Source organism: Felis catus, chromosome B3, assembly GCF_018350175.1.
Source record: "Felis catus isolate Fca126 chromosome B3, F.catus_Fca126_mat1.0, whole genome shotgun sequence".
Taxonomy (NCBI): domain Eukaryota; kingdom Metazoa; phylum Chordata; class Mammalia; order Carnivora; family Felidae; genus Felis; species Felis catus.
In genome coordinates, this window is record NC_058373.1 from 40,357,756 (window position 1) to 40,380,956 (window position 23,201).

The 23,201-nt window shown below is 47.2% G+C and overlaps 2 protein-coding genes across 4 annotated transcripts in view; one reads left to right on the forward strand and one right to left on the reverse strand.

Annotated features, from left to right (window-relative positions):
* Window positions 1-557: 557 nt before the first annotated feature.
* Window positions 558-16,069, forward strand: OAZ2 (ornithine decarboxylase antizyme 2). Its single transcript, NM_001290005.1, is given in 5 exon segments — window positions 558-790; window positions 11,992-12,149; window positions 13,406-13,581; window positions 14,470-14,555; window positions 14,812-16,069. Coding segments are annotated over 5 exon segments (570 nt in total). The 5' UTR covers window positions 558-770; the 3' UTR covers window positions 14,943-16,069.
* Window positions 16,070-17,420: 1,351 nt separating this feature from the next.
* ZNF609 (zinc finger protein 609) overlaps window positions 17,421-23,201 on the reverse strand; it is a 213,703-nt gene continuing 207,922 nt past the window's right edge. For all 3 annotated transcript variants that reach the window (XM_023255209.2, XM_045059172.1, XM_045059171.1), the window contains 3 exons: window positions 22,792-23,008; window positions 22,105-22,183; window positions 17,421-21,809 (listed from right to left, as the gene is read on the reverse strand). In XM_023255209.2, the coding sequence (XP_023110977.2) occupies window positions 22,110-22,183; window positions 22,792-23,008 (291 nt within the window). In that variant the 3' untranslated portion in view covers window positions 17,421-21,809; window positions 22,105-22,109. The remainder of the gene's footprint in view (window positions 21,810-22,104; window positions 22,184-22,791; window positions 23,009-23,201) is intronic.

The following is a 23,201-nucleotide window of genomic DNA, read 5'->3' on the forward strand; positions in this document are numbered from 1 at the left end:
TCACTGCTGTCAGGTGACTGTGATCCTGACCCACAGAGATTTGGCTTCAGATGACCACCAGCCACTGTTAGACCTTAACCATTGACCTGAGGTGTCTTTCAGATGCAGAGATTGTTGATCTCAACTGGCAGCTGAGATTATTGATCTGCATTGTGAGCTGAGGTAACTGAGATCTTTGAACCTGGGCTTAGTCTGGGAATGGCGCAAATATATGTGTACTACTCTTAGATTTCTGATTTTGTTTTGTAGAATATCCTCCTAGGGCCTACAAATGACACACCTCTGCTCGGCCCCATGCAAACAAGGCCTAGGGACGAGGACTAGGTCGGGCCAATGCTCAGAAAACTCTAGTTGAAATACAACGCACCCTTCCTGCTGCGCAACTTAAGGCCACCGCCACGGCCATAGCCGCCCGCAGAGGAGGGTCCGTATCCAGACCCCCCTCACGCCCTGGTGCGCCTGCGCGGAGGCGGGGCCGGGCTTTGCCCTTTGTTGTGAGCCCCAGTTTCCCAGGACACCGTGCGGCGCTGGGGTGGGGCTATGCAGATGAGGCACTGGGGGCGGGGCGGTTGCGGCGGCGTCGGCGGCGGCCGGGGAGGGTCAGTTGGAGGCAGGCGCTCGCTGAGGCAGGAGGAGGGCTCTGGGCCCGCGGCCTGACAGGGACTTAGCCCTCAGAGATCGGCCCCGCGCGCGCGACCCCACACCCACCCTCTCATCCACCTACCCATACCCTGCGCCGCCTCCTCTCACCCTGAGCAGAGTCGCCGAGGATGATAAACACCCAGGACAGGTAACGGCCCGGCCCAGGCTCCCCGCCCCCATCCTCCCCGCATCTGCCTCTGAGGGCCTCCCCCCATCCCCGGCCGGTTCCCGCTCCCACAGCGGGGTCCTGCCCACCCCCCCACTGGGTCCTTTCCCTACTTCAGCCACCCCAGTCCAAGCCCCAAACCCGCAACGGGGCCTCCTTCCGCCCTTTAGCCCCTTCCCTCCAGCCTGGCCCATCCCCCTCATCCGGGCCTCCTTCTCCCGCAAAGCCCCCACCCCCAACCCCCACGCAAACCAGGACTCAACCTTCGAATCCAGTCCTCATTTCCTTTAAGTCCTGTCGGACGGTGCCCCATTCCCCAAACTGGGCTTTCTCCCTCATCCACATTCCCCAAATTGTTTCCCATTTCCCCAAATCTATCTTCCTCCCTCTTTAGTTACTTAACCCTTGGCTTTGACTCTCTTTCCTTGAAACTGCATCCTCCAAACCCCTGTGTTATCACTGCCGCCCCTCCCCCAGTTAGGCTCCAACCTTCAGCTCTCAACTGGACTCATTACCCCTTCCCCTCCCCCGCTTTTCTCAGGCCTAATAGTTTTTACAGTGATGCCCCACTGTCCCTCTGGTCCCTTAACTCCTGCTTTATCTTTTCCCATTCTTCCTCCCTCGACACCCCTTTCCCAGTTAGCTCGTTTATCCCTGGCTCCCAACCTTCTTCCTTGTATTTTTCAAACACTTTGGACTTCTGTTTGCCGTCCTTTTCCCCTAGTGGGGTTCCCCCAACACTCTTCTAAACTCTGTTAGCCTCTAAACACTTGATCTCAGCTGGAACTCATTTTACTCTTATTCTTCCCTTCTTAATTGAATCCCATCATTAGATCACAGCACTCAGCCCACCCTGTTTCTATTGAAGGCCTCCTTTCTTTCTCTGTACCTCCAATGCCTGCAAATCAGGCCCCACTCTCTGGCTACTGGGCCTTTGCAAGTTTCTTCCCTCAAAATCTGATCCCAGTCTTCTCCCATTAATTGGAGAGAAAGGCTGCACGTCCTTCTGAAACAGCACCAGTGGTTTTCTGAACTTGCCTCATACATACTTGCCCCTGCCCAAGCTAGGCAGAATTTATCACTCAGCTTTCCTCTCTCTACTTCTTTTTCCCAAGGCAGCCCTTGTTGTCATCCATCCCTTCTTCAAATATACTCTGTATTTCTGCCCCCACACTCTTTGAAACTGCTCCATAATCCTGTTTCCCCACAATTTTTAACCCTTGTTGTTTTTTTATACATCAGAATGCCTTCTATTTACAATTTGGGTCTCATTGTCTTCCTCATTTTACCCCCTAGACTTGTTGCTGTCCTTTCCGAAATGAGGCTGAAGCTCATTTAGTTCTCCACACCAGACCCTTTGTCCCCAGAATTGGCCTTATGGCCTCTGCCCCATACTTGGGCCTCATTGTTTTGCAAGCAGGTCTGTTCCCTGTACATCCTCCTTAAATTGTGCGGTGGTGTCTCCAGAGCTAGACTATAGTTCTTTTTACAAACTTATCCTTCCTTATTGCTTTTCTTCCCATAGGGCTCTACCTACCATTCAGGGGTCCTCCCAAACCTGGGCTCCCTTCTCCCTAAGCTGGTCTCTAACTTGCCTTTTCCCAGTCCTTTAGCAGCACCATCCTTAAATATTCCAGCTGTGTTTTTAGCTTTTCTTGTATCTCCATGTTTCTCAACACTGGCTGCTAATTTGAAAAAATCAGTCACCTGGACCCCACCTTCAAAGATCTGGTGTAAGGCCTAGGGTGGGGCTTGGTTATTTGTATGTATTTTTAAAGCTCCCTAGGTTAATTCTTTGTAATGTGCAGCCAGGGTTAAGAAACACTGCCTCCGCCCCCTCCCCCTCAAGACCTTTCCCATCATATTTCTTTAGTGAATGTCAGCTCTTTCTCTACTGAAAAGGGCCTTGTCTCCTTCAGGGGTTTCTTAGTTTTTCTTTCTCAGGTACTATCCAGAAATTCCCAAGATACCCACAACAGCCTCTTAAATTCTCCTACCTTGAGTTACTCAGTTCTTAGGCATTAGACATTTTCATTCTCAGACTCTTACCTAGCCCCCACACCTCTATTTCTTCCCAACATGCAGAAAGAAAATCCACCCCTCATTTCCTGGTTTGTTATGGTTGTATTTGACCCATTACCCCCACCTCTCAAGGCTTCTTTACAGTCCCATTCTGTTTTCTTTTTCGGAGGCTATCCACGTCCATGTCCCTTTGCATTCCCGCTTTTATTCCATCTTCTCTACCCAGCCCCTCTGGAGCTGAGGAGGTGGAGGTGGATGCAAAAGGTATTGCTTGTGATAAAGAAAGCCGTGTGTGATGAGGATAAGACAGCAGGTATGAGAGAGGGCTGGATGACGTGCAGGGGTGGAGGGAAGCAAAGAAACCTACAGGGAAGTCTGCTAAAAGGGTATAAGAGATGGGTTTTCTTTTCTGTTTTTATGTTTTTGTCTCCACAGTGGGATTTGGAGGGTGGTGTGGTCTCAGCAGGCAGTCTCTGGAGTCCTCTGGACTGAGCTGGTCTGGTGCCAAGTCCTTTGCAGGCTGAGCCTTCAGAGTTGGGCACTTGGAACCAATACATAAGGGCCTTGGTTGACTGTGAGGTTGCAAGACCTGAGTTCTAGATCTGGCTTGGCTAGTGTGCTTCCATACAAAAAGAGGGGGTTGGGTTCGCTTAACTCAAGATTCCTTCCAGCTTCCTAAGTGGCAAAACAGGCTTGCTTGTCTCCAAGGCCCTTAGTGTGTTGGTAATTTGAGGGGCTTGGCTGTATGAAAGGCAGGTGGAGGGAGGAGCCAGCTGGCCTGCCAAGTCCTGGGCAGGAGCAAGGCCTGGGATCAGGCTCCTCCACTTTGGCCTGGGGGTGGGGTGGTGTGGTGTGGTGTGTGCAGGGTGTCTGGTTTCTTTGAGTTATGGCAATCCTATTTCCATAACATGTTTCCCAGCCTTCTGTGGCCTGCCTGTAACTTTCTAAAGGGATTCTGGTAGGCCCTAACTAGGGATCCCGATAAGAGCCGGATGTTCTTCCCAGTCTGTGTGCTTGGTGTTTTGTATCCGCAGAGGGGAGGGGGAGCTGGCTAGGAGTTGAGCTCTCATTGGGTGGGGGATGGGCTTCCTAGCTTCCCTGGCTCTAGTGAAATACTCAAGAGGTGGAGGCTTGGTTTCCTGGAAGAAATAGTTGCAGAGGAACCGGCAGTATGTTTTGGAAACAAAGCTCTTCCTTTTCAGTTTTGTTCTGATTAGTACCTCCAGAATGTCAAAATTCCTGATGGTGGTGGAGGGAAGAAGACACAGGAACAGGCACTTTTATTAAGGTTTTTGAACATGAGGTTTAAATCCAAGGAAATCCAGCTTCATGGCCTTTCTCTCCCCTGGATTTGTGGGGGCAAAAAGACAGTCTCTGTCTAGGGCCTGCTTAGCACCTGTGTATGTGGAGAAGCGCCTGCCTGGGCCTTATATCTATATTATAAACAATCTTTGTCTGATGGGCTTTGAGAAGCATTTGGTTCTACAGGTGTTTTCTCTTGGAGGTGGACAGAGCACGAGAGCACATCAGAGCTACCCTGGGTATCTTCACAGAATGGTTCCCTGAGTGATGGAATTTCTTTCTCTTCCCCCAAAGAATATGGTTTTGCTTATTCCTTATTTATTGGCACTGTGGCTTTTTGGGTATGGGATAATAAGGAGAGCAAGTTTTCCTACCATGTACCTTCAAGGTCATTTCCACAGAGAGAGCCAGAGAGACTCCTAGTATAGTTGGGAATCCCCCCGAATTGGAGGTATGCTTCAGAAAGCAGTGTGGACTAATAATAGTAATTCCTCATGCTGCCAAGAAATCCAAATTTAACCTCAGAGCTGCTCAGAAATATAAAAAGGGGGACTGCGGAGTGGGTTAGAGGATGTTATATATGTGCATTTCTAGAAAAAAAAAAGTAATTCATCCCTTTTTGAAACAGTATGCAGTGTTGATTCAAGTTGGCTTCATGACTCGTAAGGCTGTAAAGCCTAACTGAAAGCTATAGACCAGAAATAGCCAAGTAGGTGAGCAAGAATTTTGTTACTTGAAGTGAACCAAACAGATAGTTTCCTGTTAGCAGCAGAATAAAATGCTTTGCATAAGAGAATCCCTAGGAAAATTTCCTAGGCCTTTGATACCATGTAAACAATGAAGTAATTCTGTCCTGGGAAGAGTCTGGAACTGGGTGATGAGTTCACTATACAAACTAGATCAAGGTGGACACCTGGATGGCTCAGTTGGTGTTCGACTTTGGCTCAGGTCATGATCTCATGGTTGGTGAGTTCGAGCCCCACGTTGGGCTCTGTGCTGACAGCTCAGAGCCTGGAGCCTGCTCCGGATTCTGTGTCTCCCTCTCTCTGCCCCTCTGCTGCTCACACTCTGTGTCTCTCTCGCCCTCTCAAAAATAAACATTAAAAAAAAAAACTGGATCAAGGTACTTAAAATGTAAAATTAAGGTTTAATTTTAATGCATGAGTACCTAGCTATCCATCCACCTCTGGCGTATGTGGTTATGCCTACCTTTGGCAAAAGATGTACCAGTGTCAGTTGTGTTATAAGCAAACCTCAGAGGCAGATATTCTGCTGCCATTGTAAGTGTGTTTCTTATGGAGAATCAACCAAAACCCAGTTTTGCTTTCAGTCTGTGATTCAGAGTGGTGATGTCATTTTCTTTATAATTGTGCTTAGCAAGTAGACTCCCTTTGGCACATAGAACAGCCCTAGTGAAATGACTTATGCCTGGCATCTGCCCAGGGTTCCTTTCTCATATGGGAAGGGAATTGGCAGCTGGAAATCAGCCTCTAAGGTCCCACTAGACTGGAGGTGGCCATCACCTCCCACCTTTCTTCCTATTTCTTCTTGGCTAAATGTGATGGCAGCCCTGGATTGGTTCCTCTTTGCGTAGGGATTAGTCATCAGAGGCCTTCCTAGTCTCAGTAAAAGCAGCCTGTGTGAGGGAAGTCTGAGCCTAGAGAGTGTTCTATGAGGTAGGGCCTGAGACAAGAATGGATCAGAAGAGGTTGAGAGAGGGGAATGAATTTAGAATGCTTGGGAATGTGGTTTTTATGTCTTTTCACTTGATACCACAAAATAGGTAATACCAAGGCCATCTAACACCCCTTCCGATAGGTAATGGAAACCAGAGAGAAAGGGTGCAGACCTAAGCAAGCGCAGGCCACTGATTCAAGTGAAACATGATCAAAAGTATATCAAGGAGAATATGAATTCACATATTTGTTAGATGTAGCTGAATGGAAGTTAGCCACAGAATTACTTTTATATTAAATCTCTACATAGCAGGCTATCCACTGCTTTGAGCAAACTAAATATAAAAATCAGAACTGACAAAAAATCAACTGGAAGTGATTCTTTAATAGATTCTTTACTCTATTAAGAGATTTAAAGTTCCTTCCTTTAAATAGTAAGCACCCTAGAGATTTAAAAATAGGATTTGAATTATAAAAATTTGATTTACCAGCAACACTCCCCAGGAATACATCTGCTACGTGCAGTGCCTGTCTCTAGTCAGTGTATGAAATTAGACATTTCAGGCAACGGTTTCACAGAATGCTTTAAATTAGAGGCAGCAGGATGTGATCTGTCGTAGCACTCATATGTATCCTGAGGAGTGTTTCCAAGGGCATGTCTGATAACTGAGAAAATAAAGACACTAACAGGCTCTGATCTCCCATCTTTCTTCTGAATTGACTTGGATACTTGACACCCTCATTTCTAGCATGGTATATTTGTGTCTTCTCCAAAAGCAAGACCAGACCAAGTGGATGTTCGGGTTCAGGCTGATATATTTGATTGTTCTTAATGAGCCTGATCTTTCTGATCAGGCCTGATCGGGCTCTAGACTGAGCTGCTGCTTTTTATTTTTATTTTTTAATGTTTATTTATTTTGAGAGAGAGCTCACAGTCGTGAGTGGGTTAGGGGCAGAGAGAGAGGGAGAGAGAATCCCAAGCAGGCTTCACACCTTCAACATGGAGCCTGATGAGGGGCTCGATCTCATGAACCATGAGATCATGACCTGAGACGAAATCAAGAGTTGGATGCTTAACTGACTGAGCCACCCAGGTGCCCCTAAGACTGACTTTTTAAATCCTCTTTTTGGTGTTAAAGATTAAATCATGCCTTCCCCCCAATGGAGTGAGCAAGATGTGAGGAAGAAATGGAAAAAGCTGGGCATTGGAACCAGTAGAAACACAACTGAACTGAATATGAAACCTAACTTGGTTTGGATCTTGTGACAGAAGGACCTGTGTTTAGAAGCCACTTTCACTGTACTTAAGTTCTTAAAAGATTCACTGTTCTCTGTTGAGATTGGTGGCATATTTTGCCACAATACCATTTCGAACATTAAAGCCAATACAAGAACAGAAGGCTGTTCTTTTTAAAATTAATTAATTAATTTTTTAAGTATTCTTTACACCCAGTGTGGGGTTTGAACTCACGACCTTAAGATTAGGAGTTGCATGCTCTACCGACTGAGCCAGCCAGGTGCCCCTGTTCTTTTTTCTTTTTTTTTTTAATTAAAGAATAACTGACATACTATATTGTTATTAGTTTTTAGGCATATAGCATAGTGATTCAGTTTTTATATATGTTTCAAAATGGTGCCATGTGTCATGTACAAAGTTGTTACAATATTATTGACTATATTCCCTATGTTGTACATCATAGCCCCATGTCTTTATTTTTTAACTGGAGGATTATACCTCTTAATCCTCTTCATCAATTTCATCCTCTGGCAACCATCAGTTCTCTGTGTCTATAAGTCTATTTCTGTTTTGTTTGTTCATTTGTGGTGTTCCTTTAGATTCCGCATATAATTGAAATCATATTTGTCTTTTACTTCTTTCATTTAGCATTATGCCCTCTAGGCCCATCCACGTTCTCACAAATGGCAAAATTTCATTCTTTTTTTATGGCTGAGTAGTATACCATTGTGTATATATATATCACAGCTTTATCCATTCATATATTGATGGGCACTTAAGTGGCTTCTGTATCTTGGCTGTTGTAAATAATGCTGTGATGAACATAAGGGTGCATTATCTTTTTGAATTAGTGTTTTCATTTTCTTCAGATAAATACCTAGAAGTGAAATTGCTGGATTACATGGTAGATCTATTTTTAATTTTTTGAGGAACCTCCGTACTGTTTGCCACAGTGGCTGCACCAATGTCATTCCCACCAGTAGTGCACAAAGGTTCCTTTTTCTCCACTTCCTCACCAACACTTGTTATTTGTCTTTTTGATATTAGCCATTCTAACTGGTATGAGATGATTGTATCATTGTGGTTTTGATTTGCATTTCCCTGATGATTAGTGATGTTGGGCATCTTTTCATGTGCCTCTTGGCCATCTGTATGTTGCCTTTTTTTTTTTAATTTTTTTTTTTAACGTTTATTTATTTTTGAGACAGAGAGAGACAGAGCATGAACAGGGGAGGGTCAGAGAGAGAGAGGGAGACACAGAATCTGAAACAGGCTCCAGGCTCTGAGCTGTCAGCACAGAGCCCGACGCGGGGCTTGAACTCACGAACCGCGAGATCATGACCTGAACCGAAGTCGGACGCCCCACCTCTGCCCATTTTTTAAGTAGTCTCTGCGAGGGGCTTGAACTAATGACCCTGAGATCAAGACCTGAACTGGGAGTGAGTCAGACACTTAACCGACTAAGCCAGCCAGGCACCCTTCCTCTGCCTTTTTTTTTTTTTTTTTTTTTTGCCACACCCCTCCCCCTTTGCCCATTTTTAAATTGGATTATTTTTGATACTGAATTGTATGAGTTGTTTTTGTTTTTAAGGTTTTACTTTTCTTAAAGTAATCTCTGCACCCATCGTGAGGCTCACACTCACAATCTCGAGGTCAAGAGTTGTATGCTCCACTGACTGAGCCAGCCAGACACCCCTGGCAGCCCTGTATGAGTACTTTATATATTTTGGATGTTAACCCCTTAGTGGATATATCATTTGTGAATATTTTCTTCCATTCAGTAGGTTGCCTTTTCGTTTTGTTAGTTTCCCTTGCAAGCTTTTTAGTTCTGTGTAGTCTCACTTGTTTATTTTTTACCTTTGTTGTCCTTGCCTGAGGAGACAGATCCCAAAAAATAGTGCTAAGACTGATGAAGAGCTTACTGCTATGTTTTCTAGGTGTTTTATGGTTTCAGGTCTTACATGTTAAGTCTTTAATCCATTTTGAGTTTAGTTTTGTGAGAAAGTGGCCCAGTTTTATTCTTTTGCATGTAGCTGTGCAGTTTTCCCAACACCATTTATTGAAGAGACTGTATTTTCCCCATTGTATATTCTTGCCTTCATTGTTGCAGATTAATTGACCATATGTGTATGGGTTTGTTTCTGGTCTCCCTATCCTGTTTGACCTATATGTCTGTTTTTGTGCCAATACCATACTGTTTTGATTACTGTAACTTTGTAATATACTTTGAAATCTGAGAGTATGATACATTCAGCTTTGCTTTTCTCTCCAGAATGCTTTGGCTATTCAGGCTCTTTTGTGGTACCATACAAACTTTATGATTATTTGTTCTAGTTCTGAGGAAAATGCCATTGGTGTTTTGATAGGGATTGCACCGAGTCTTTAGATTTGGGTAGTAGGAACATTTTAACAATATTCTTCCAGTTCGTGTCATGGTATATCTTTGCATTTGTTTGTATCATCTTCAGTTTCATCGGTGTCTTACAGTTTTCAAAGTATAGGTCTTTTATTTCTTTCATTAAATTTAATCCTAGATATTCTATTTTTTTAAATGTTTATTTTTGAGAGAGAGCACGAGTGGGGGAGGGCCAGAGAGAGGGAGTCACAGAATCTGAAGTAGGCTCCAGGCTCCCAGCTGTCAGCACAGAGCCTGACATGGGGCTCGAACTCATGAGCCGTGAGATCATGGCCTGAGCTGAAGTTGGATGCTTAACCAACTGAGCCACCCAGGCACCCCTCTATTTTTTTTTTTTTTTCATGCAATTGTACATGGGATGGTTTTCTTAATTTCTCCTTCTGGTAGTTATTAGTATATATAAATGCAACAGATTTATATAAATTGAATTGATTTTGTATCCTGCAACCTTACTAAATTGATTTATTCTAATAGTTTATTGGTGAAGGTGTTGAGGTTGTCTGTATAGAGTAGCATGTCATCTACAAATAGTGACCGAGTGCCTTGTATTTCTTTCTCTTGCCTGATTGCTGTTCATGCCCCTTAATTTCTTTAACCACCATGTATATACCCATCTTCCTGTTCTTCTCACTTCAGAAATGGCAATCAGGTTTTTTTGAAAGAGAAGCAATTTGCCATTCACAGCAAATTTTTTTTGTGGTCATAATTTTTTGTGGTCTGGATACTCTATTATTCTATCCCTTAACACATTGGAATGGGGGCATTATAATCGTTCTTTGTCCTCAGTAGAAAATAAGTCCCTCATTGGAAACAGCATAATCCTCAGTCATGCTTCTTCTGCTTCCTCTGTTACTGAGGCTAAGAGTAGGGGAGATGAGGATGGCCTGAGGTTTTCCAGAGGAGGCAGGAAATGGTGCATGTGTTTTTTTACCTCCAGGTGTTGATGCTGCCCCGGGCCCACTGACATTGCCCTGGGAACTCCATCTCCCAATGAAATTTCTAAGTGTAATTTCAGGCCCCTGGTTGAAATCCTTGAGAGAAAGGGGAGCTGAGCTAGAGCAGTGAAGGGTTTGGACTTCCTGTCTCAGCTGTCTCTTAGTACTGAGGATCTTAGCTGGATGCCCTTTGCGTTATTGTACCATTGCCGCGTTGGGTGTGAGTTCAGTTCTGTCACTCTGAGCCCAAGTGAAGAACTCAAATCTGGCATGCCGTATAAAGCAAATAGTGTGAAGAATGGGGCCTTGCATTATTTTGCAGCCGCCTTTTGGCGGAGGTGGGAGGGGGGGAGCCTTGACTTCTAGCATTTGATGATTTTTGTGGTGTAGATACTTCCCCCAGAGCCATTCAAGCTACCAGCATGACCTCATTAAACACACAGTTGGGAAGAGACGGGCACAGTCCTGTGAGCTGGCTCCAGCACCCACTGCAGTGTCCTCCTATATGTTATCCATTGCATTCCAGCTGCCTGCTGCCTGGGGTGTTGGGGCCAAGGGACAGACCTATTGCTGAGTTGTGTACACGCAGTCTGCTTCTTTCCCTGCTTCACTTGCCGCTGTCCTGTGAAGTGAGCTACATCTCAGCTTAAGGAACTACTAAATTGGATTCAGAGAAGGCAGTGGAGCAGATCTGGAGCCCTGTAGGGTCCACCTGAAAATCATGGTGGCAGTAAGAGTACACACCTGGAGATCACAGGGAGCTCCTTGAGGAGCCTTTCACCCTCTCTGATCCATATGATTATTGGCTTCCTTACTTAGTTCCCAGCAAATCTACCTTCTAGCAACACCCCATCCTTGATACACATGTACCTGAGTGTCCATACCAGTCGTGTCAGTATAATCTAAACACCCATGCCCTGGTTAGAGTCTAGCAAAGGGCAAGGAAGCCCAACATTTGGTGGCATACCAGGGACAAGCTCAGAACATAATACTCTGTACTACAGTGTACCTCTTCTCTGGAAGCCAGATCCCTGGATTTAATTAAGTTCTTGACCGTGGAGAGATTTGGGTCATTGTCTTCTTGTTCAGTTCTTTTGTTTAGATTGGGGAGGAAAAGTGGCCTTGGGTCCTCAAGGACATGGTACCCCATCCATGTGGTATCTTGAGGCCTATATGCCTCTCCAGCCAGAAGTGACTGTATAGGTTTTGAGATTCTGTCACATAGGTTGTTGAGACACTGTTAGGGTAAGGAAAGGGACTGGTGGGGGTACAGGGTTCTAGGCCTTGAAGGCAAGCCAGGATCTGGTTCCTCTCAAGGTTTGTCAGTGCCACAGAGATTTGTTTGATGTTTAACAGGTGCTCCTCTGGTCAGATATGTCCAACTGACTCCCTTAGCACTTCTGGGATTCCACCTGCTTTCTACACGAGGATGGGTGTGCTTTAAGAGGGCAGACTACATCTAGAAGCTAAAGCCAAAAGGATGCGGGCAGTGGTGTAGTGCTTGTTTAGGGAGAACCGGGTAGGGGTTGGAGGGGATGTTGAGATGAGTCTTCAAGTCTTGGTGTTTACGGTCTTACCTTCTCTGTCTCTTGCAGTAGTATTTTGCCTTTGAGTAACTGTCCCCAGCTCCAGTGCTGCAGGCACATTGTTCCGGGGCCTCTGTGGTGCTCCTGATGCCCCTCACCCACTGTCGAAGATCCCCGGTGGGCGAGGGGGCGGCAGGGATCCTTCTCTCTCAGCTCTAATATATAAGGTAAGGAGGACTCTGGGCTGGAAGGCTTGGAGCAGAGCCCTCTCGGATACCACTGAGCTGCTGCTTAAGGGCAGTAATTGTGGCCCTTTGGTCTTCCCTTAAGCCAGGCCAGTAGGGGATCGGGAAGAACTTTTTCAGTGGAGGCTGCCGTGTGGCTTTTGGGGAGTACTAGGAGGGGAGGATATGTGCACCAGCAAACACTGCCATCTCCTCAGCTTGGTGGTCAGCGCTTCAGTGCCGGTTCAGGGTCCTGAGTGGGTGGGACAATGATGAATGGGAGGGGTGCAAGAACTCTTTTTGGTGTGACTCCTCAGTTTCTCTTGAGGTACCAAGGGCCAGGAGGAGCAGTTTTCCCATTGTCAGAGACTATTAGGCATTCTGCTGTCCATCCCATACTAGCCTCATAGGGGGTGGGCAGGTAGTGTAGCAGGGGGTAATGAGAAGGGACTTTGCAGCTCCATCATCTGTCATCCTGGCAGCTTAGGGTACATCCCAAGAGCTTAAGAGATTGCTGGCAGTCTGGCCTGAGAATGATCTGGGCTAGTGTAGTCAGCCCTTTGCTGCCTTTTAATCTTCTGTGGTTGAGGCCCAGAAGTTTAGCTTCTCCCTAAGATTGGCATTGAAAGGTCGCAGGGTGGCTGAGTTCTGGTCTCTTGAGACTGTGCCCAGGGGAGACAACATTGACCCTGCAGCCTACCTGGAAGCAGGCTTTGGTTGAGCTGGGCCCCAGCCAGACCCTCACATATGTTTTCATTCGTTGCTAATGTTGCTCTTTCAGAGAGAGAAGGGGAAGAAAGAGCATGACGTTGGGGTAGGGGACACACATGGGCTTAGAATCAGGGAGACTTGGTTTGAGTCTCAACTCTGCCATTTACTAGCTTGGGTCAGTTGCCTAATTGTTCTGGGCCCCAGTGTGTCAGATTTTAAATGGGATATTAGTAACGACTTCACATACTTGAGGTGGTGATTGAAAAATGGGAAAGCACCTTGCACAGAACTCGGCATCTCATGGACATTTGGTAAATATTTCCTTTCCCATTATGCTGGCTTTTCGCTGCCATCAACTTGTCTTTGTGCCTGATGAGTGATGGATGGCTCTATTTAGCCAGCATGCAGCACTATATTTTCAGCGTGCTGTTTATCCCATGCTACCCTGAGATTGGCCCAAGAAGACTCCCAGGACCCACCTAGGTTAGGGGGCCTATAATGTGGCCAGAGCGGTAGTGATCTGGTCCTCTGATCTGATCTCCTCCCAGGACGAGAAGCTCACTGTGACCCAGGACCTCCCTGTGAACGATGGAAAACCTCACATTGTCCACTTCCAGTATGAGGTCACTGAGGTGAAAGTCTCTTCCTGGGATGCAGTCCTGTCCAGCCAGAGCCTGTTTGTAGAAATCCCAGATGGATTATTAGCTGATGGGAGCAAAGAAGGGTAAGGAGCAAGTGCTGGGGGAGGGGAAGGAGGGCCCATTCCAGAGAAAGGCATGTGCTTATTGGGGATAACAGATGAATTAGGGAGTCTGCCTTTTTCCCTAGCTCTAGGTTTCCCAAGCAGATAACATTTTGTACAAGTTATTTTTAGCCAGTAAAACAGCCCTGCCATAGGTTATAGTTAAAGGGAATCATTATCACATTAACCAAATCCCTGTCATTTAATCACCCCTTGGTTTGCTCTTCTCAGCAGACATTAAATCCCCCTTGAGCCACCATACAGTGATGCAGTTCAAAAGGCCAGGAAGCTCTGAGATACAGTGGGATTTCATTAGATTGGGCAAGGCCAGGCCCTCCAAGGCAGTCAGGTGTGTAAGAAACAGTCTTGTGGAGTTCTTTTTTTTTTTTTTTTGGTGTAGGTTTTTGTTTTTTTTTTTTTTTTTTTTTTAATTTTTTTAATTTTGAAGATAGAGTTCTCTTGATGGCCCCTGTCTCTTGAGGAAATCCTTTTAGGCAGTGTTAGGACCCAGAGTCCATCTCAGTAGCAGGTGGTCATCAAACTTGGCGACTTTAGAAGACCCCTGAAAAACCAGGCTAGTCTTGCTCGACCCCCTACTGTCTTGTGAACTGCGTTAGTGAAGTTGGTTAACACTGTTAATTTCAGATGAAGAATCCTTACTCCAGTAAGAGATAATTCAGTAACTTTTTTCTTTGGAATTGTGGCTTATTTTTTTCTGAACTCCAGCTCTCGAAATAAGAAACTTCTCCCTGGAGGTTCCTTATTTATAATACTGGCTGTGAGCCTCAGAGAAGCCTTTTTTTGAGGGTGGGGGGTGGAAAGTCTAGAGAGGTGGTAGTGGGCCTGAGTTGTTTTCTTTGCTTCTGGCAGATTGTTAGCACTGCTAGAGTTTGCTGAAGAGAAGATGAAAGTGAACTACGTCTTCATCTGCTTCAGGAAGGGCCGGGAAGACAGAGGTGAGGAGTCCAAACAGCCTGAGACCTACTGCCCAGACAGCGGGCAACTAGTGAGGGGAAAAGGGGCTTCTTATTGCGTGAAGTAGGGCTTTTGAGTTTGCCTTATAAACCCTGGGAAATCGTAGGGGTGGGAGTGCTTTTGAAGGGTCTATAGAAGTAAAGGTCTAGTACTTCTTTATTGTAGCTTTGTTTCTTGTTTTCCTTTGATTTGAACCTACTCTTGGTTTATCAGAATCCTTTTTACACTCTCCTACAGCTCCACTCCTGAAGACCTTCAGCTTCTTGGGCTTTGAGATTGTGCGTCCAGGCCATCCCTGTGTTCCCTCTCGGCCAGATGTGATGTTCATGGTTTACCCCCTGGACCAGAACTTGTCCGATGAGGACTAATGGTCAGAGGATGCTTTGCCCAAGAGCCACAGTGGGGGGAGAGGGGAAGTTAGGCAGCCCTGGGACAGAGGAGGGGGCTCCTTGCTGTCTAGGGAAGGACGCTGAGGGGCTCAGGGTGAGGGTTGCCTATTGTGTTCTCCGAGTTGACTTGTTGAAATTGTTTTCCATAAAGAACAGTATAAACCTATTATTCACATGTAATCACCAATAGTAAATGAAGATGTTTATGAACTGGCATTAGAAGCTTTTTAAACTGCGCTGTGTGATGTGCTCTATCTAGCCTAGGGGAGGACATTGCCTAGACGGGGAGGGACTGTCTGGGTCCAGGGGCAAGGCTTGGGGGGCTGGTGGACGGCACTGTCAGGCTCAGGTTCCCCTGCTGTTGTTGGGCTTTCTTTTTTGGTTTTTAAGACTGTGTATTTTCTTTCCTTGCTTCCTGTCAACCCAGGACTCCTGAATATAGGCTTTTCAGCCCCTGGGCTGTGTCCTTGAGTTTTTCGACACTCTACCTGGGCTCCTCTGTGTGCATTTGTGTCTGGCCTGGAGAAACCAGGTCTCACCCCCTCCTTCTTTACAGCTTAGTGTTGTTCTGGCATTTGGTTAAGCTGGCTTAATCTGTTTAATGTTATCAGTGCATTTCAAATAGGGGCATTGAAGTTCACTCCCACCACCAGGGCTTTCTTTGGGGTGCCTGGGCCTTAAAACACTAGCCAAACTCCCAATTTGCAAATCATAGCCAGGAGTTCTTGCTCCTGGCTGTAGGCCCAGGACCCAAGGTGTCTCTTTCCTAGGGTCACAAAGAGCAGAGAGGAAGAGGAATAAGCAACTCAGGGCCTGGGGGTTGTGTGGGAATCTGCTCTTAGGGACTGGATGCCTCTGCCTGGCCGAACATAGTGCTGACTGCCCCTCTTCTCAACAGGTTCTGAGTAGTGCCTGAGACCCTGCCCCATAGGGCTTAGGGGTGGGACTGGGGGTGTTGAAGTGGCCTGCCCTTTTCTGTTTCCACTGAACAGCTCATCCTAAGGGGGGCGGAAGGGGGGAGAGATCTAGATTGGGTGAGGGGGGTGGGGGTGTCAGGGAGGCAAGTGTGTTGTGTTACTGTGTCAATAAACTGATTTAAAGTTGTGGTTGGTCTGTTTTTCATTCCTGTACCAGGACCAGCTTTCTACCACTACTCTTTTGAGTCTAGAGCCTAACGTAGCAGGGGTGTGATACGTGCTTCTCAGGAAAAGCGCTGCAGTGCATCAGGACAGATAAACCAGCTGAGGCTTCTGGGGCCACCATTATACTGCAAAACACAGTTGCTAGGCGCCTGGGACAAACGGCCAGTACCCCCCTAGAGAGGTATGTACACATCTGCTTCATCCAGAATAGAGTCTATACCCAGGATCCAGGTTGTTCTTAGTGTTTTCCTTTTGTATAGGAGGCTGGGTCCTGAAACTGGGTTTCGGCTTTTGCATGGAGATGCCTGACATTCCCAATTCTGGAGGTGTTTGAAGGAAGCAGCACATACCTTCCCTAGAAAGGTGTGGCTGCCATTCCCCTTGCACCACCAGCTGGATGAGTAAGCTCTCAGTGGCACTGTAGGGAGCTAGATTCCCCCCCATCCCCCTTTGAAAGTAGGCTACACGTGGGGAGCTCGAATTCAGAACCCTTAGATCAAGGGTCATATGCTGTACCAATTGAGCTAGCCAGGTGTCCCTTAAATTTTTCAAGTGCTTACGATCATTTTTTTCTCTTTTGCTTCTGTTTTCCCAAGTGATGGACAGGTTTTTCTTCCTATAGCTTTGGAACTATCTGCTGTTGAGCTGTGGCTGTCCTTAGTTTTTCTGAGTCTTTGGCCCATTTTCACAGTGTTCTGTGTGGCACTTGTGTTTTCACACTGGCCAAGTTACTAACTTTGGACTCCACCTGATATTCATAAAAATGAGCGCAATACCTCCATCTTCTACAGTATTAGGGGAAGGTCTGGGGCTGGATATTCAACGGAAATGGGAAGGACTTAAATCTGTCCTCCATGGATATAACCCCTAGAGGCAGCGAATGAAAAACAGTCACTGCTGTGAGATACCTACAGCAGAGGTCCGCATGAATGCAGACACTGGCCAAGTTAATGTAGGCAGTTTAGGATTATGTTGAACTCAGACTTGAGGAATCTACAAGACAGGAATAAAGAACCAAGATCAAACGCAGTCCTTCAAACTGATAGGAAACAAACACATTGGAGGTTCTGCTGCCATCTGCTGATGGACCCCCTTCAATACAGCTAGAGTTAGAAGCGTTGAATTGGAAACCCAGGCCCTCAGTTAAGCTTTCCTTTTGGAAAAAGAAATTTTGCTAGATAGGACCCCTGGCAGGAAAGAAATATGGCACCCAAAAGCTGCACTCCAATCAAAAAAGTAACTTAGAAGGTGTTAATATTTTGAGGGGTGATGGAATGGGATAGGGAGGATATGTGAAAGGCAAACTAAGTCTAAATTTAAGAACAGGGACATTAAAAACTTTATTCAATAAATACAACAAATAATTTAAAAATATACTTCAATTCCAAAGCCAATTAAGAAAAGGAAGTAGAGAGAAAGGGGGGGAGAAAGGGGGGAAAAAGGGGAGCAGGAGATCAGAGGAAAAGGAGAAAATTCAAGAGGCAGAACAATGGTTTGGTGGGGCTGTGTTTCAGAATATACCACCCTCTGAAATTCTGATCAAATGCTCTGGACTCATAAATCCTTAGCCCTTGTTCTGATGGGGTAGCCATAGGAGTCCTCCAGCCAGGAATGATTCTCTGGGCTCTGGATCAGAGCACTCTGGAGGCTGGAATTGGGGAGGGGGTGGGAATGTTAGGGGACAGTTTCTCACTCATTCCTAAAAACCACCCGTTCTAACTCCCAGGCAGTTCAAGTAGTGCAAACTCTTAAACAGAGAGCTCCCAGCTGCATAGTTTCACAAGTGAGTGTCCAAAGCCAGGGCCTCCGGGGGGATAGACCTCAGGGTACTTGAGGGGTCCAAAGCCACTTTGGTGAATGGGGTCTAAGGGGGAAGACAGGAGAGGCCAGGGCACAGGATAAAGCCCTGGATAAGCCAGTGGCCAAGCTGGAAAACACCACTGGGCAAGAAAGGGCTCAAGGGCAGGTAGTCTGGACACTGGATTCAACAGTTTGCCATCAGCCAGGGAAGGTGGAGCTGAGGATGCATATGGAGCAGGACCAGGAAGATCAGGAAAGCTGAGGGAAAACAGAAAAGCAGGGAAGGAGGAGGAGGCAGCTCAGCAGCAAACTCCAAGAGAAATAACCAGCAGCCCTCACAGATTTGTGATTGTCTCTTAAAAAGATTTATTTTCTCTTCTTGCCTGAATGTACAAAGGCAAAAAGAGTACAGTTTGTATATATATATATTTATATATATATATATATAAAAAACAAGGAACTTGGTAATGTACACTTTACAGAAGGGAAGAATCAGGAAGACTGAAATTAAATCCAACAGAGCAACGCCAATGGAACAAAAGCTATGAACAGCAACACTGCCCCTCCAGCCCGGGCCTCCAGCTCGCCCCAACCTGCTCCCAATGGGGGGCTGAGCACCAAGGCAAGCGGGTGGGCTGGGGCAAGAGGGGCTGGGGGCGGGGCCTGCGAGGGGCTTGATCCCAGGAGGGGCCCATGGCAGAGGATCATCAGAGAGCTTCCTGGGATGCCCTAGTAGTAAAACAAATGACAAAGGCCCAGAATTATGGGGCCAACTAGCTGCCCAGTTAAATCACAGGGGCAGGAGAGTAGACATTGGGATGCTAACAGGGTACACAGCATAATGAGCAACAAGGGTGACCTCAAAGCCCGTGTACAGTAACTCTAGCCCTTCTACAGTCTCACCCTCCCACCCCCAAAACCACATCCTCTCACCCTCCCCTTGGAGCCCGGAGAGAATATTCAAGAATCACCATTTCATTTCATGGGGTGCCTTCTTAACCATTCTGCCTGTGGTCATTTGATCAGGAGACGTGTGGAGGGAATGAGGTAAGAGAAGGGAACTTCATACATGTACACATACATGTACAGGCAGGGAAGGGGGATGACGGAAACCGGCACACCTTAAGTGAGGAAGCAGATGTGAACCCTAAAGAGCAGCTCTCCCAGCCCTGGCTGTCCTAACTGGGGATGAGGCTCCCTCCCTGTAGGTCCTCTGTGTGGAGCCCCGGTGAACGAGGTTTGTGAAGGGGCAGAGGTGGCTCATAGAGAGCTTTGGTCTGGTGGTCTTGGTCCCAGCAAGCTATTCCAGCCTTCGCTCATGGGGTGGAATCCCTGCTGAGTGTCTCATCTCTCTGAGCAAGTCATGGGTGCCACAGGTACTCCTACCTGTGTGCCTCCTCTCCATAGAGGCTGGAGGTGGACAGCAGATCCTTCACTCAGCACTTGTCAAGGATCTCTACTTCCTTCGTTGATGCAGCTGCTGCATGTTATTTCAGGGAGGGAAGACTGGACCTGGCAAGGAGCAGGGACCAGGAAAAGACAGTGCTATTCTGCCATTGTTGCTTTCACCTGCTCTTCTGGGAGCTCAGCTCCTACGCTTCTAGGGAGACTTGGATATAAGGATCAGAGAGCCAAATGTTTCTTTGTAAGGAAAGAAAAAAAAAAATTCCCTTCTGCAGAACCCAAGGCTGCCCTGCTAATACAGAAGTTCCTCTTCTCTGTGTTACAGAACCAAGTGGAAGGGGCAGGAATGTGGGGCCAGGCCTGCCCAATGGGAAAGAAAATTACTCCAACGGTTTCTTTACAATATGTACAGAGCACGCTGTAAGCCAGCGCCACAGTTACAAAACACATAACAATATTTAAAAACAAACAGGAACAGAGATGGGCCCTTGGCTCCACCCCACAGGAGTCTGGGAGGGTACAATCAGGCTGAAATTCAGAGTCATCCTCTTGGTGGGGGTGACTCAGGTTAGGTGGGGTGAAGGTGTCCAAACCAACTACTTCCATGGATGAAAGGGAAGTCACTGCCCAGAGCCCTGCCCTCTGGGTTTAGCAGGAGGCAGAGGGAATGATGGGGAAAAGGGAGGCTGCTTGGGGGCCTGCAAAGTGGTCTAAAACAGTGGGTTTTGGGAAGGATTCAACCCAACTTGAACAAAAACAACTGACATGAAAGCCTAGAGGAGAGGTCTATAGGTGAAAGGGGCTCCTCTTGGGCAAACGACCCTAAGCCAGGGCTCTTGGAAAGCAGCCTCTGCTGGGCATTGTGCTTATTGTCTTCCACCCCCATGCCCCAAATGGAGTCCGAGCCAAGTCCTTGCTCTTAAATGGTCACTTTGGCACTCTGGTCACAAATACCCTTCTCTAGCCTTAGGCTGGTGTATGTCAGTCTTTCTCAATCCAGAAGGTCAAGGAAAGATAGCCAAGGAGAACAAAGGCATGATACCTCAAAAGCAAAATAAGAGCTAAAGCTCCTCATACCTTGGGGAAGAAGTGACTCCAATAAAGCTACCAAATCATGGTCACTTTCCCAGGGCAAAGAGCATAAAGCTGGGCTGGTAGACTGCATTTCTAAGGAGAGCAGAGAAATGTCTGCTGCCTCATAGCACAGCTCCACTGAGTACACTCTGGCTCTGAGGAGTAATGGCTTGGATGTGTTATCCCAGGGTCTAAGGAACCCGTAACTTTCCATGGCCAGTGGCCCCTAAAACAAAAACGTGTGTTAACAAAGAAACACAGCTGATATTGGCACACGTGGGGTTATAGATTGAGCTATATAAAATCATGTACTTGTATACAGAGGAACTGGGCTGTATATATTTGTGGCCCTAAATGAGGAGGATACTCAGATGGCTGAATGGACAGGACACCTCTAAGAACTGCTGGGTGCTCCCAGGGCCTCCCTCCTGGGCCTTGCCCGAAGGTGACCTGGCAGACTCCAAAGCTCCCCATGCTGGGGGGAATACTATTTTACCTGCCTGAGTCTTAAGAGCCAAGCAGTGGAAAAGAGAAGGAGAGATCAGCATGGGGATCCCCCTGGGAAAGGCACCAAGGGGTAAGGAGGAGAGAGAGAAAAGGGCAAGTAGTTGGGGGCTTAGAAGCAGCAGGACTTAGTGGGGATGCAGGTTCTTTTTCACAGACTCCATTCATGCTCCAGCTCACTCCCAAGTATCCCTGGGGAGCCCTGTGCTGGTGTTGGGACCTCAGCTCTCTGCCTGACAGGTATCCCAGGGCCATGGTGGGGCAAATGCCTTGGTCTTCCTTTCCAGGCTAGGCTCTGAGCATTTATATGTGCTCACATGAGAGGGGAGAAGTCTTCATGGGTGAAGACTTTGTTTTCACAAGTACAGAGAAAACGGCCCCCAATTTCTTTCCTGAGATTCTAATTCCTCCACATGCTGCCAGTTCCCAGGGCCCAAACTGCTGGGGAGATGCAGGATCTGGTGATTGTGGTAATGACAGTGACAGGGGTATGGCTGCTGTGCTGTCTTCAGACCTTACCCAGTACTTGTGAGTCCCTCCCTGGGGGTGGGGGTTGGCACTGCTCTGACAGCTGACCAGGGGCTTGGGGAACGGAGCAGTTACTTCTCTGGGCTGAGGCCATGTTCCCCTGGTTGCTCCCCGTGCCTTCATCTCCACAGAGGCCACAACAGTCTCAACTGTGGCCGAGAGAATAAATATTTTTGCTAAGTACCAGCTCTCCAGCTCCTGAGGAAGAGGGAGGGTTGGGGAGTCCAGGGATCTGGTGGAGGTGAGATAGCCAAGGGTCTGCCTTCGGTCATGGTGGGAACGGCAAACAGGATGATCAACACCATTTAACTGATGTCTAAATGGCACCTCCAGCACCTCCTTGGGTGAGCCAGTCCGGGCCCGTGAAGCTGACTTTATCCGGGCACTTGGTGTTCTGCAAGGGAAACATGGACAGATAACCAGGCACTCAGCCTTTTGGTGTAACAACCACAAGGTGGCGCTCCGAGAAAACGAACTGCAGGGAGGCCACTCCTGGCCCCAAGGGGACACCTGTGTTCCGCGGCTCTCCTCAGACGCACATGGCTTGTACAAGAGGCCTGGCCGGCGGTCCACCATTTCCAGACCACTGACCCCACCTGGCTTTCCCTCACTTAGGCTCCACAGGGATTCTGTGATACCTATCAACTATCCCTGTTCTAGGTGTTGTCCCCAATTAAAAAGTGACTTACCATTCTCACCTCCGCGGGGGTGGGTAGAGTGAGGGAGTGGAGCCTTGCTGGCTGGCAACAATGGCTGTAGAAGAAAGCCCTGAGTGAGAGAGGACGGCATGTTTAGTGTAGCTCTCCCAGAATTCTCTGATTAAACACTTTCTCTTTATTAGATGGGAGGGTATTGGGAGGAGTTTCTCCTTAAATTCCTGGCTCCACTGAGTTTTGGGGTGCTGACAGAATAAAATCTGATAGTTGGCCAGAGAGAGTGGCTGCGGATAGTGTAGCAAAGCTCTATTTTTCAGCTGCTTGTTTCTCTCTGGCTGTGGGAACACCTGGTCCTTATTCTTCTGAATATCAAAGCCAATTTTCTAGAGTAGTTTGAGAGTCCCTAAGCTCCAAGGGAAGAAATAAATGTCATATGCTTTAATGACTGTCTGAAGGAGGCTAAGATCCTGGGCAGATTAGAAGCTCAACAAGAGACAAAAAAAGGATTCTTGCTGGGGGTCCTGTGCTGTGGGCAATGCTACTATGCTACTGGGATGGAGTCAAAAAGATAGGTGGTGGGGTGGCACCTGGCTGGCTTAGTCAGTAGAGCATGAGACTCCTGATCTTCAGGTTGTGAGTTCAAGTCCCATGTTGGGTGTAGCGACTACTTAAAATCTTAAAAAAAAAAAAAAAAAAGAAAAGTAGGGGAAGGAGGCTTACCTGCTGCATAGGGTAAGTTGTACTGTGCTGGGAGCAACGAGTACCCCAAATGGTGGTGGTGGTGATGTGTGGACATCAGGCGCTGAGAAGGGGAGGTGCGGGGCCGGTCTACACTTCTTTCACCCCCACCTGCTCCCCCGACGCTGCTACAGCTGCCACCACCCCCAACCACCCCACAGCCTCCCCGATCTCTCTCCTGAGACGTTTTATCACTTATCTGGAAAAAAAAAGCAGACACAAAGCACTGTTGTGAGACACACACACGACAGCAAGATGCTCTGAGCCCACACTATGATTCCTTACAAACGCAGGACACCTAAGAATCATGGAGTTGCCTGGTGACGCCAGCGTCAAAGTCAGCCAGGCTGCACTGTAGTTAAGACCTGCGCTTGCCCACCTTCTCCCAGAGC